General features: G+C 35.9%; 1 protein-coding gene across 1 annotated transcript; it reads right to left on the bottom strand.

Moving 5' to 3' along the window:
* Positions 1–1780: 1780 nt before the first annotated feature.
* Positions 1781–7867, bottom strand: LOC136232925 (pescadillo homolog). Its single transcript, XM_066022409.1, has 13 exons — positions 7701–7867; positions 7507–7592; positions 6524–6772; positions 6274–6399; positions 6031–6115; positions 5837–5947; positions 5438–5531; positions 5032–5318; positions 3673–3780; positions 3387–3508; positions 3076–3295; positions 2523–2738; positions 1781–2039 (listed from the first exon to the last, which is right to left on the bottom strand). Exons 1-13 carry the CDS (start codon positions 7731–7733, stop codon positions 1953–1955), a joined length of 1824 nt encoding a protein of 607 aa, XP_065878481.1. The 5' UTR covers positions 7734–7867; the 3' UTR covers positions 1781–1952.
* Positions 7868–15078: the final 7211 nt, after the last annotated feature.

The following is a 15078-nucleotide window of genomic DNA, read 5'->3' as shown; positions in this document are numbered from 1 at the left end:
CGACTTCACAGCTACGAATTACAACTTTGATTGCATTACAACATTTATTACATTACATTGCATTACATCGTACCAAAAGCCTACTAAATATAATTCTGTGGATGAATGATTTTGTGGTAAATACTGCAACCAGCTCTCTTTTGCAGAATCTATTGATTGATTACAAAAATTCAAAGTGTTGTTTGCTATATCCAATTAATAGTCATATGAAAACGGCTTCTTGTTTGCTTACATTGAAACTTGTAAGCTCCCAGTCTTTCTTCTCAAATCGAAAACATAAATTGAGGTTTTGGTCTCAACCGAAAATTGTCCCTGAACAATAAAAATGATTGTCAGAGACTGTGACATTTATATTATACCATTCTTCCTGTTTATCCATGTACGAGCATTTACTTCACCACCGACTGGTCTCAACGGAAAATTGTCCCTGAACGATAAAACGACCGAATAAATTGCCAGTATCATTCTTCCTTCTTATTTCCTTATTTCCGTATTTCCTTTGCTAATCGGAAAATTTTTCACGATGGCCAGAAAATTCATCATGGTGGCCGAAAATTTCAACCTTGTCGCCAGTAACCGGAAACATCAACCTTGTGGCTGAGATTTTCTGTAAAAATGGTGCATTGTAAAGATAAATGGAGAGAGAAAGTCTAATAATTAATTAAGGAGATAGAAATTTGATCTGTATTTATTGAGGAGTTATTTTATTTTGGTTCCATGGTATGGATCGAAACCATTGAGCATTTTCCCATATATATATATATATATATATATATATATATCAATATATATGAAAGATAATAATGTGACAATACCTTTAATGAACATTTTCGTGGTCCAAGCCTGCATATCATTGTTGAAGACTTCTCTGATTTTGGAAATAATATTCATAGTTGGAGCTCTTGCTAACCATTGTATTAGTTTAAAGCTATTTTTTTTCCCTAGGTCTTGCTAGAGCACGTTCTCAAAGCAGTCCAACCCATTGACACCACAGTTAGGGATGCAAACGGCACGGGAGGGAACAAAGAATGCATTTCTCATCCCCGTTCTCTAACTAGTCGAAGATTCCTCATCCCCGACTCCACGAGTTACACAGTGATATTTGTCCCCATCCCCGTCTCGCAAGGAATCCCAATCCCCACAGGGATCCCCGTTCCCCGTTTACATATGTTTCAAAAACATTTCCCCATTTCTCATGGGAAATCACGATTTATGTTTTAAAAAAATAGTAATACCTAAAACTTTTAAGAATCATTAGCTAATAATAACAAACATCATCAATCATCCTCAAATTTTCCAAACCATAAAAAACTAAAAATTGAAAACAATCCATCACCGAATTAAAATGTACTTAAATCATCCAAAAAAAGTCAATTATCACGGAGAATAGTGAAGGATCCTCTATCAGGTGTGGAGATCCCACGGGGTGAGAATACCAGCACAAGAGACAAAACTATCCCCATTGGAGACAGAAAATTCCCAACCCATTTACATCCCTAACCACAGTCCTTATTTTGTTAGTTCTTTGCATAATGATAATGATGTAATCTTTCCTTGATTTTTATAAAATTCCTATCAAATAATATTATAGATATTTATATTAACTATATATATATATATAATAGACTAATTTTAGTTAAATATTAACTTTAAAAATAAAAAAAAATCATTCATCAATTTCAGTTAATCTATTTTTCAAATTGATTAGTTAGTTTTTGTATAGCCTATAGAAACCCTCACAACACATGGATCACTTTGAATACATTCAATCTCTAACAAAGACATGGAATTGAGAAAAATCCATATATGCAGAAACTCAGAAATTCAGGTCGATCAAATATAAATTTGAAAAGGTTGAGCACATTTTTGACAAAATATAGACCAATACCAGATGAAGATTACAAAATTTGGTAAGCCAACTTCAAAAATAAGGAAAAATCTGTCGGCAATATTTATTTCTTCCCAGATTTCTCAGCATCATTTGCTTTCTTACGCTCCCTCAGTTTATTATTTCGGGCATCCTTTCGATCATGGTGTTTCTGCACAGATGATAATAAAGGAAGTAGCGTATCAGTTAGATAAATAGCATTTGCTTTTGAGACACTGCAGATAGCACTGTAAACACCTACAAAAAGAAATGCTTACAGGCCAAATGAGGTACTCTACATTATTATACAAATAGAAGCCAAGTGAACATCTATTCAACAAATATCAATTATAATCGCATGACAATACAAAATGGACAACGAAATTCAAGAAGGAAAATGTAACCATTTCCGTATTCAGAATATAAACCTAAGCTTCTAGAGTAAAAGGTACCAGCAAACTGAGCTAAACATTTAACTGTACTCTAGACCAAGAGCACGTGGACTAAAAAACGACTTTTCTGAAAACCAAGAATACAAACTTTATGAAAGCACAATGAAACTGTCTTTTGATAGTTCATGCGCTCACCATGCATACCCTACATAAATTAAATTATCAAGAAAGCGGAAATGGAGCATCAGAATGTTATCATTTACCCTCATAGCTTCAAGAAGGCCCTTCCGTTTACGTGACATAACTACTTCTGACATTCTCTCAGAATCCTCAACAGTCTGCTGAAAATCCGGGTGAGACACCTTACCATCTGTGTCCTCATCATAACTCTGCTTACTTTTCTTCGACACTGATGAAGAAGATCGACCCTGAAGCTCCGCTTTTAGCTCTTCATGATATTGCTTCTCGAGGGCTTCAGTCTGCAATGCTCAAAATGCAGTCAGGTCAACAAGATCATTGGGAAAGTAGGCATGTAATGGAAAGAAGTAAAACCAAATAATATTCAAACCCACAACAAAGATTAGATTCAGGACAATTTGAATCTTAACCATAAAATCTGAAGTCCTAGGATTATATCTTATTGGGATTGGAGTGGTGAGAAGAGCAGATAGGAGGAAGTTTATGCCAAAAGTATGTCCTGGCCATTGGGTCAGTACAAACACAAATATGCTCATACACTCACATGAACTCCAGTTACTCCTCAAAATTTGCCATCCATTGAATAATAATACCTAATTACTCAAACGAACTACACACCTTTCTCTTTCTCTCAGCAGCTTCAATAGCTTCTGTCCGACTGATGTAATTTTCAGCTAATAAATTTTTGGGATCCTCAATGTCTTCCTTTCCAACACCTGTAATTGGAAGAACTTCATTTATGATAGCAGCCTGCAAACGTTTGATGGTCTCTGCATATTCGGGAACATAGCCTTCAGCCTCATTATCAACAAAAGGTGATAGGTGTGGTGGAGGAATCCTGTTACACGAACCATAATTTAATATCACTAAGCAGGCGGGTTATATTATGACCAAAAAGAGAGAACTATCATAAATCCACTGTAATTTACCTCCCCACTAAATATTCACCGGTTGGCAATATGATCCTTGCATTTACACAATCATAAATCCATTGTGGTTGGACATAATGTCTTGAAAGATATTTATGTCCTTGGGTTGGCCTATCAACAATCTGCACAGCAAAGAGAACTATCAATATTTGTTAAAAGTACATTCACTTAAGTCAAAAAGAGACAAGCAAGGGTGCAAGTGTCCATAATAACATCTTTGTTTCTAGCACAAGAGCCTTAATGTGCTAGATAGCAAACCTGATGAGTAATGCTCCAGTCGGCTTACCTGATAAGTAATGCTCTGGTCAGCTTCCTTAAATGGAGCTCCATCTCCATCCCAAGAAACAACACCACCGAAAGAAGGAATGACAAAGAGTAAGGACTCTCGAGGAACCTGAGCAAGATATCATTCCCCATTGAGCATTTCAAAATAAGATGTATAATAGGTACATATAAGAAGAAAGAATTAGACCTTATCAATCTCAAAAAACCATTCACATGAAATGACTAGGGTATAAATACTAGACTATTGTTTGTCTTCTTAAACAAACAAATTCTAGACAAACTGAAAATTAATCAATAAGATTAAAAGAAAGATACTTGGACATGAATGAGAATGTAGAAAAAATTTATATATATGAAGCATAGAAGTAGAAAATAGGTCCCCGGCTATTTATTCTACAATAAATTCCTTAACTTGCTATCTCCAAGAGAGAAAAGTGAGAGAATACTCAAGAAATAGACGTATACATGTTCGAGTTTAAGGATAACAGATGAAGGGGAAAAAAAGGGTCTAGTATCTAAGGAGATGCCATAAAACTATTTTCAGATAAAAATTCATGGCCACTAGTGAAGAAAAAATAGCCATCCACAAGGAAAAAAACAGCAGACAAGAATTTTTCTGAAGCTTAAAAAACTTCATAAATCCTAAGGAAAGAAACACCACTACCTTAAAGCAATACAAGATTGTACAGGTCAATTTAGTATGTTGCGGACACCATACAACCAATTTAAATCTTTACTTTTTAGTTTGACGATCCTATATTATTATTTAATTCCTAGTTGCTAGCTGTCAATTAATTATTTAACTGCCTATTGCTATTTAGGTTCTATTTAAGTACTAAATTATCAGTTTTCCCAGTTAGGTCAGGTTTTCCTAGTTGGAATAGTTTTCTATTTTAATTAGTCTGCTGGTAGTTTTTCTTTTCCATATTGTATTCGGCTTATGTCTCCTATAAGAGGCAGAGTTCATAAATAAATATCATCATCATCAATTTCAAGTTAATAACTAAAGGAGTTAGGTGATCTCTTAAAAATCACTATTGAGTTGAGGCTCAAAGATAGGTTCCTCAAAAAACAGGAAGAAATAAGAGGGTTTTCCTGTGAATATACTTATGATGACATCCTATTCGTGCCCATAACATAGTAATAGTAACTTCAATATTATTCCATGATGAGAACTATCTAAAACGAGCAGTTGGCATGGGATAATGGAAATTGTCTACCCTCATCCTGTCCACAACTTATGCAGAAACATGCTTTAACTGTAGGACATTGGACAATCAACCTAACAATATGCAAGCCAACAGTTCAATAAATGACACCAATGAATCTTATAATTTCAGCAATTAAATAGTTATCTCACCTCACGACTTAGGAAGAATTTCATATTCCTAAAGAGGTTCTTGCAATCCTTTGTATCTTGATCATCTTCCTCTTCATGCACAGTATCCTGAACAAGGCGCATCAGAGCACCAGGTTCATTGGAAGTGAGTTGATGCTGAAGTTGGGCAAGTCTTACTTCAGACTCCTCAACTTCTGTCCCTTCAACATTGACCTTAACTGGCTCTGTAACTGATGAACCGGAAGCTTTAGATCCTTCCATTGGTCTGCTAGAATGAACATCAATATATCTTGACAGTGCATAAAGACCTGCAGAACGTTGCAAGAAAGCATTCATGTGAGCAAGCACTAGCTAAGAGAATAAGAGCTAAGAACTAAAATAGTAAAAAAAATGCAGGGTTGAAAAATATAAAATTATATGTGCACACCTGCTGCTAAAGCTTCCAATTGGGGATCAAGGATCGGAGGATACTCCAAATTTAATGTATGATAAAGCCTAAAGTTGACAAAGCCAAGAAGATTCTGCAGCAAAGTACTTCCAAATTAAGCACGGTCAAGTAAATCAGAGTAAAAACTGAACATGACAAGCCAATTTCACTGCTGAGAGATTTAAAGAAAATTGATCAATGATGGCACTTTCTAGTCTTTATCAAGGATGTTACTATTAGAAAAAGTTATAACTTCTAATCGGTGCCAGCATTTAATATATTTCATGCTAAAGTCACTCATCTATTTTGCATATATAATCAACTATCAGAAGAACCATGGCAGTATAATAGAAATATGATATCAAGAAAGAACAAGCCCAGAGGCCATTGAAAAGTTACCTGGTAAAGTTCCACGAATGTTAACATGACACTGTAGTTGACATCCTCAGGCAAAACTTGCTGCATTGCATGAGGAGTCAGCCATGTGATTGTTTGACCCTCAACCTCAGCCTACACAAATAGGAAATGTAATAAATAAGTTTGATTTAACCGCCAACTACACTTAAAGACAATAAGATCAATGATTAGTCTACCTGATAATATATTCCCTTGACAGATACAAAAACTTTTCGTAATTTATGAGTGCGGACAATGTAGGCTTGCCATTCATGACTCAACCTAGTAAAGTACAATGGCAAAAGATATATTATCCAATCAAAATAACAATTGAAGTTGGTCACAGCATTAAGGATATAATAGAACAGACAGCTAACACCATGTTTACTACACTGAAACAACTTGTTAAAATTTTGATTAATTCAAGATTTGAGTACCACCTCCTACAATTATGCACACATTCCACATCAATTTTCAACCTCTCCATGGCAGGCAATACTGCAAATAGGTGTACCATTGTAAGACAATCATCCAAGTCTCTGAGTGCATCAACAAATTTTGGATACCTAAATTACCAGGGAAAAGAAATACAGATCAGAATGAATTCCACCAAATCAACAATAACAACCACTAACAAAAGAATACCAGATAACACAAGACTAAGAGCGAGTTTTTCTGACTTTTGCAAACCTTTGTAAAATAACCCTGTCAAAACTGGGTGTAGGTTGACGAGTCTCAAGACGAGCTGCCTGATCTTTATCCTTCTTAGCCAAAGCTTTCTTTATCTTCTTCTGATATGCCCTTATTTCTCTAAACTTCTCAAGCAATGGCTCATGTTGAAGGTATGCTATATCCTTCACATGATAGTAAGTGTGGTTATTTCCCTTCACCTTTTTCTTTGGCTCCCGAGGGAAAATGCCTTTGAGAATGCATAGTTTCCTACAATTAAAGCAATAAACAATGAGTACATACATACACACACATATATATATCGAAAGTTGAGAATGACAAAACCAGTGCTTCACTTGACTTCCAATTTGATTGCCAAAAACATGACCCAAAAGGCCCAGAAGAGATTGATGGACATTTTCACTCAGTTAGAAACTTCTATTAGTCACACTAAGTCGTTAAATAGAGAAGGTAACAAAAGAAATGCAGTGAAGGACAGAACCACTGAATCAGCATTTAAACAAGCAAATCTAACCACTGGAGGAAGCAGCTTGACAATATTAGTTGATGTCTCCATTCTCCATTCCAATTAAGCAAAAAGGCAGTTTGGACCAAATGAATAGTTCACAATTAGTACTGCTTATCCAGAGTCTATATAACCCTATACATGAGCGAGCAACTATAACAAATAGAAAAACCTTAAACTGCAATCTAAAATAGTAAAAATATAAATTCCATTGAGAAATCATTAAGTTACACGCACGGAAAAGAAAACTTCAAGCCTTTCATTTCCCTGTCCGCGCAGCCAAACTCAATTCAACATAATAACGGTATAAAACAATCATAATATCATTTACGTCCCTATTCAAAATGACAAAAAAAAAAAATAACTAACTCAACCCATTGAACAAAAACACTAAAAACGATTTTAGTCTGACACGTGAATGTCACAACTAGTGCGCATAAGCGGTACAAATAGCAAAAACATGAATTGAGAAGCGCACCTGAAAAGAGTAAGACTGCACTGGAGCTGCTTGACGGCTTGTGACCTAGTGATGAACCTGGCGGCGTTGCCTTCCTTCTTCTTTCCCTGAAAATGCAAAAGAGAATCAAGGGGAATGCACGAAATAGAGAGAGATCGTTGTTAGTTAAACATGACAATTAGTGGATTGGTCATCCGCGAATTCGGACAGCTTACAGGAGGTCTGTAGTGCTTAATCTTCCTCGTCATGGCTGCAGAAAAACTTCAGCTAGGGAAGAATAGAAGAAAGGGAGAGGCCGCAGAGAACTTATGTAAGGATTTAGGGTTTAAGTGATTTAGAATTGGATCCAACCGGTGACCAATTTGTCGGGGCTGTTTTCAAATTCTTTTCTCGGGTTTCCTCAATAGCTGCATCAAAAGTGAAATTTGAAATTAATAGAAGTAAATAGAAGTAATTGAAAGTTAAATATCAAGTTAACATTGTTTGGGAGTTATTTTTTGAGAGTAAATGAAAAATAAAGGTTAATAGAAGTTAAATGTTTACTTTTTCTAACTTTCAAATTGGAGATCAATAAAAGTAACGTAAAGTTTTTTAAAATTTTATGTCTCTACAAAGTAAATTTAAATTTTCTTCCCCTCTATTTTTAAACGAAGTTAAACATTTAACCTCATTTATATTCTATAAACTCTTAAACAAGGTTAATTTTTAACTTTTCTTTCAATCACTTCTCTTCTCTTTACATTACTTCCTTTAACTCTCACCTCCATTAACCTTCAAATTTGACTAGGTTAATTGTTAGACGAACGTGGCTAACTTTGATTGTGTATAACCTTGTTTGGGAGTTTATAACCTTCAAACTCTCAAAGAGAAATGACAGTTTCACATGACATTTTCATTTAATCAACTGTCACAAAAATTATTCATATTTGACTACATTAATTGTTAGACGGCAGTCCTATTTTTTTTGTTTATGTCATCTTAATGTTTTAGACATGACAGTATTTCATTAATCTAGTACCGTGTCACACATCATAATATGACATTTTTTTTTAATTTAGCGCTCATTCAATATTGCATTAGACGCCAAACTTTTTTTACCAATTGTGTCGCATAACCTGTAAACCTTTCATGCACATGTACATACTGTCATTGAAATTACATAATAGTAATACTTCACTTACAACAAAGCCAGACCCAAAATATGCACAACAATTGTACCACAAACCGATAATCATATTGTACGAAAACATTACATACACAATCCATTGTCACTTCAAGTGAAGCACATGATCTGCCCATTCTTTACGGAGTTCGTCCAAATCTGAATGTTTATAACTCAATCCACACTTGTTTATCCATTACAAAATATAAATATTTTACTATTAGGAATTTGCTCTATAAGTGATAGCTAGAACAACTACATAGACCTCAACACAAAATTATGGTAATAAATTATATACAGTCTGAGGATGGTACCTTTTCAACAAACTTTAAGTCCTTATCCATGACGATCTCTCTCATGTGCATCATTACCCAAAAACCACATGTTTTATCATCTCGTTGCTCAGGTATGCCCTGTGGCACGGAATATAATGGTTAGACCTCAAAAAATACAATATACACTTGCTCATGTAACTGTAAAACTCACTAGAAGCGGTGTCATCTTCAGTTTGATCTTTGTCACATTCTTTGGGTCTTTCTGAGCATAGTAGAACTTCATCGCACGGCAACAAGTGTAACAACATGTATGTATGTGAGGAACAAGACTATTTGAATGTGTACACATTAGACGCATTTTATAACTTACTTGCTGACAACATTCGTCCATTCTGTTGAATTTGGCAATCTCCTTTTCAATGGATCTAACCAATATGGTATTTTCTTCTCAATGTCAACAATGGTCAGAGTCCAATGTGATCTACAAACAATAACCATTTCAGCTGTATCAATATCAGATAATCAACTGATAAACACACAGTACAAAGTATTCATAGCTACCCTGAGTTGTAATGAATAAGGAATAAAGAATTAACATCACCCTGTTTGAACCGATCCATCAACTCCTTCGGCCAGTCCGTTGGAGTTTTCTTAGTTCCAATTGCAAAAGTGGTACATGGATCAACAAATAACACATTTCCTCCATTCATGCTTTTTTCAGTAGTTGGGATAGATGATTGGGCAAATACATGTATAAGTATTGATGAAATAGATATCCAAATAATACATTTGTGTATTTCACTTATGTACCTCATGTAATATGTAATTGTGCCTGCGGTCAGCTAAAGTAGGTGTGCCATTGCATATAAATCTGTAGGCATCAATGCTTGCAATCGTTCTGCGCCGAACAACTCAGGTTCAAACATAGTTTTTATACATTTACCTTCATCCATATTGCTTCTTGCCCAGCTGCACAACTTCATCAATGGACGTGGTAAATTTGGTGGCAGCTTAATGAAATCAATTGCATCAGTCTGACTGTTTACTTTCTTCAATGCCTTCTCAAAAACTTTTGCCGCCTTGTTCGCCTCTTGATTGCAATAATTAAACACGCATAATACAACCAACGAAATAATCGGAACACAGAATACAACCACCAAATAAACGAATATTACCTCAACAGATTTGACACTACATAGCACCTTTGTCCATACTACAATAGACCCTATTGCCTCCCTAACAACTTCCATTTCACCTTTTATCGTGTATGGCAGACATGCAGCTCCATCATCAAATGACACAATCTCCACTCTATAATTATCTTTTCCTAGTGGCCGCCCATGGATTGTCTACTTTTCTGGGTCAATGTCTGATTGTGGCAATCTGCCATGGGCAACAATCTTCCCACTCTCTTCCACTGACAATCCAACCTCAATGTCAAGTACATTATCCTGATTCAACAATTTCAAATACAACTAATTAACTAATTATAAGTAATTATTTCAACAAACTGACAATCATTTTAACCATTTACCTCTGAGATCATTGGATTCTCATATCTTGCGCCTTCACCAACAACTTCCTCAGTCGTAATCCCCTTGGACACAAGTTTCTCCATTCGATCTAGTTTTTGGCCCATTTTCTAAACAGACTTCTTTAACTCCTCTTAATACATCTCATGCAGCTTATTCGATTCTTCATCATGTTTCCTTGTTGACTCTTCCTCCCACTTTTCCCTTTCTTTTGCAAGCAATTCTTGGAACTCCTCGACTTGCTTCTTTCTTCCCTTATTCTGACCTGGTAGCTTGAAGAATACTACCGGCTTCATAACACCCACTCATCTAACTCTGTCACTGTGTTCTGGATTCCCCAGTACCTCAGTTAGCACATCATTACTACCATTGGCTTTAAACACACATTCGGCCTCCTTATTCTCCAGCTTCAATTATGCAAATAACGAAGATACATCAGTTACATATACGTTTTTTGAATTACATTGTGTATTTGAATAAATGCTACTTACAATTTTTTAACAGCCTCCTCTACTTCAGTGTCCTTATAATTTCCCAACTTGTCTTGCCTTGCCTTTATCCAGTATGTGTGCCTGCTGATTTTTTCGACTTCCTCTTTTGATAACTCTGAGGTCTGCCACATAGTACGAATAATATCAATAATCATATAAATCCGAATTCTGAAAAATACACAATAAACGACCATACCATTTTAACCTGGATTCCTTTGTATCCCTTACGAGACATCTGGTGGTTATACTTGTTCTTTTGCCGCTTGGATATCTGCACTTGGCGGATTTCCTAAACAATAAAGTCATATATGTGTATTTGTAAGCACGGTAGATACAAACTAAAAAATTCAAATTAAAGCATATACGTAAATCAAATGGAAAACCATGTGTTGATTTGTAAGCCGGTCAGATACAAACTGATGTCATTCCTCCTTATTCAGGAACCGGTAGTCATCATGAACCTTTTGCAAGACTTCAACATCATTCTTGTAGGGCATGATATATTTGGACGTAAGTAAAGACTTGAAGTTCCTCCATTTGGTTGCAGTAGAGACCAGGACCTCCTTCTTTTGACTCGGTGATAGCATAAATAACATCTAAAGAACAGCATACAAGTAACATCTAAAGAATAGCATACAAATAACGTCTAAAGAACATCATACAAATAACGTCTAAAGAACAACATACAAGTATAGGTATACTTCCCAAAGTTGTTTTTTTGCATTAGACGACACCTGTCTCCAATCTTTGTACGCAATAGATATCCTCGTGCGTGCTAATACTCCTATATACGATTGCATCCACCCAAACTCTTTGCCAATCAGATCTCCATGGCAATTATACTTAATGTTCATCTTCTTTGCACGAATCATGGCTTGGATCAGCCACCAGTCACATTTGTGACTTCAGGTTCATCGATAACAGTTGACGGTTCAGAGGCAGGTGATGTTAATTAACGCTTACTGAGGGTTGTGATCGTTGTATCATTATTGGTGGGTGACCCTTTATGTTCTCTCCCACACACACTTTTCTCTCTCTTTCGTTCCATTGACCTCTGAGAAGCTTCCTTTATTTTTTTGCAACAAGTTGTGCACGCGTTCTTGGTGGTGCTCCTCTCGTATTAGAGCTGGGTGCCATAATGATATTCCTGAAGTTGCATCAATTAAACATACATGAAGAAAACTTGTAGGTACATGACATTAGGAGTATGCATAATAACTCAAATCAATCGCATTATAACCAAAGCAAGTAAACACACAATAACTCAAGTAAATCACATTGATTTCATCAAACAACATTTATTCCAAAGTGTACAAAGTACGAAATGAATCCAGATTGAAATACATAGTACAAGAACAAGCACACAAACAATTTCATCATAATTTCAATTATCAATCCATATTGCTTCTTCTCCTGGTCTGGCATATGAAACTGTATAATCGGCGTCAACATCATCATAGCTAGGCACATTCAGAGGTTGTTCATAATATCATGTTGTTCTTATCATCATAATAATCATCATCAACCACATCAGCTTCATCTTCGTCATCACATTTGAAATATTTATTCGGGCACATCACGACAACCGACCATTCAAGATCCAAGGGGTCCTTAATTTAAACTATTTGCTTTACATGAGTAGCTAACACGAATGGATTGTTCAAACGACCAATTCTATCCAGTTTGACCAAAGTAAATCCTAGATCGTCTACTTTCACCCCTCTAGCTGACTCAACCCAATCACACAGGAATACTAGAATCCTAAAGTGGCAGTAGTCCACCTCCCAAATCGCACTAATACGGCCATAAAAATTCATGTCCATAGTCTCAGGTGTTTATCCTTTGCGCTTGCAAACTGCATAGCATCGGCAACTAAGAAGACACCACTGTTTTGAACTAATCTGGTAACGTCCCGTGCTTTTGTGTTGAAATCAAGGTCGTTGACATGATAACCCTGATATGTAGGAACGTGACTATTCGGTCCAGAAGCAAGTCACCTCAAGGTCTCAAAAATGGCAGACTTGTCAACTCTTATTTCATTTGAAACCTGACAAATGAAATCATTTATAGTTAGTACACAATAACCCATTACTTCAACCGGAGATGCATAAATATCAGCAATTGAATTCATATATAAATAACCCTTATTTTAAGCCAATCGGGAAATGTCTTGTTTTGTTTATCTCTCATCCAGTTAGGAGTATTTTTTTGGTTGGGATAACTCAACTCTAAAAACTTCATATGCTCCCTGTAATTCATACATATTTCATAGATAAGCAATAATTACTTATTCTACAAACAAGCAGAAAAAAGCAACTTGACAAGGTATACACGATAGTACTTACAAAAAATAAGGTTGTACACCTTCACAGTTTTGCAAAATGGTTAAATGTGCCTTATGTAGTTGTTCTGTGTCCACCTGTACAATAGTAGGGGCAGATAAAGACTTGCATCCATTTACTAGTTCCTTCATGTTTCTTCTAGGAAGCCCTATAGTTGAAACATCTCCATTACTCATATGCTCTTGAACAAATTCTACGGCTTCTTCAACAATGTAGTACTCCGCAATGCAACCCTCAGGAAATTGTCTTACGAACCATTCCTTTAAACACTTTCATATAAATCTCAAAGGGGTACATCCATCTATAAAATACCGGACCGCACAACTCGACTTCTCTTACAAGGTGTAGGGTTAAGTGAATCATTATGTCAAAAAAAGAGGGTAAGGAAAACTTTTCAAACAAACAAAGGGTATTGACAAGCTCACTTTGGACTTTGTGAATGACTGAAATGTCGATTACTTTAGTGCAAACATATTTAAAGAATAAGCAGAATCGAATGATGGCAATTCTAAGAGGTTTGCCCAACACTGGACGCAATACAATGGGCATGAGCAATTGCATTATAACATGTCAATCATGAGATTATAAATTACTTATTCTAGAATCTTTTAACGAAACTAGGTTTTGTACATTAGATGAAAAGTGAGAGGGAGTCTTCATATTTACAAATGAATTACAGACAATCTTTCGTGTTGAAACACTTTTCCACATGATTTTGATTTGACAAAATTATTTAACAAAAATCAAATCTCCATGATAAAAATATTCTATCACATTAAATTTAAATGCTTTGATTTATTTGTACTAATGTGTTTGTCCAATGTTGAGTTATTCAATTTATAAGACATTAAGTTGTAAGGCCCAAAGGCCCACAAGAGAAAGTCAAGCCCAAGTCAACGGATAAAAGCCACACGGCCCCAAGCAAATCAAAACGCAGCTCAAGCTGAATGAAACGCAAGCTCAGTGAGGAGAAGGATCGAGAAGCCTTCGACCAAAAGCTTCAAGACGAAGCTGCTGAGTTGTGCGATAAGGAAGTCAGGTCAGCGGCTGACCTAAACAAACTTGAAGACAAAGTATTTCTACTTTAGGTAAAGATCAGAAGGCGCAGGAAGCTGTCTGGAAGACTTTGCCATAAATATGGAAACATTCTGTCCAGCCTGAAGAAAAGCTGCCGAGCATTGTCGAAGACAGAAGATACAAGAATTTGATTGGCCAAGGACGATGAGCACGTATTGAGTGAAAGCGACAGGAAGCTGTTTCCCTCCAACGGTTATTTCGAAATTCGAAATCATTGGTGCATCAAGTGTCACTATAAATAGGCCACTCAAACGCTTCATTCGATGCAGATCTTCAATCAAATCGAAACGCTAACCAAATTGATATTCGAAGTTCTGTGAGAAAAGCAAAGCAAATATTACACCAATTCCAATTCTGGGTAAAAGTTTAGAGTGATCTTATTCATCTAAAGTGTCTTAGCAATTATTGTTTAGGACAAACAAACACTTATCATTTCTAGAAGTATAGAAAGGAGAAGCTGAGTACTCGGTCATAGTACTCAACGGTAGAAATAGGATTGAGTAGAGGAATAGAGGAAGGTACTATTGTATACTCAGTTGCTATTGTAAAAGGTTTGTGCTCTACCTTTAAAGAGCCCAGTAGAGGATTCTGGAAAGCTCGGAAGGAATTATGGGGACTGGATGTAGGCGGAGAGGCCGAACTAGGATACGTCTGCTGAGTAATATCTTTCTAACCCTTAACTCCTTTATATCTGTCTTGCTTAAATACTTCCTA

This window comes from Euphorbia lathyris, chromosome 6 (genome assembly GCF_963576675.1).
Source record: "Euphorbia lathyris chromosome 6, ddEupLath1.1, whole genome shotgun sequence".
Lineage (NCBI taxonomy): Eukaryota > Viridiplantae > Streptophyta > Magnoliopsida > Malpighiales > Euphorbiaceae > Euphorbia > Euphorbia lathyris.
Note: the sequence above shows the minus strand (reverse complement) of the source record. Positions and strands in the feature narration are given on the sequence as shown.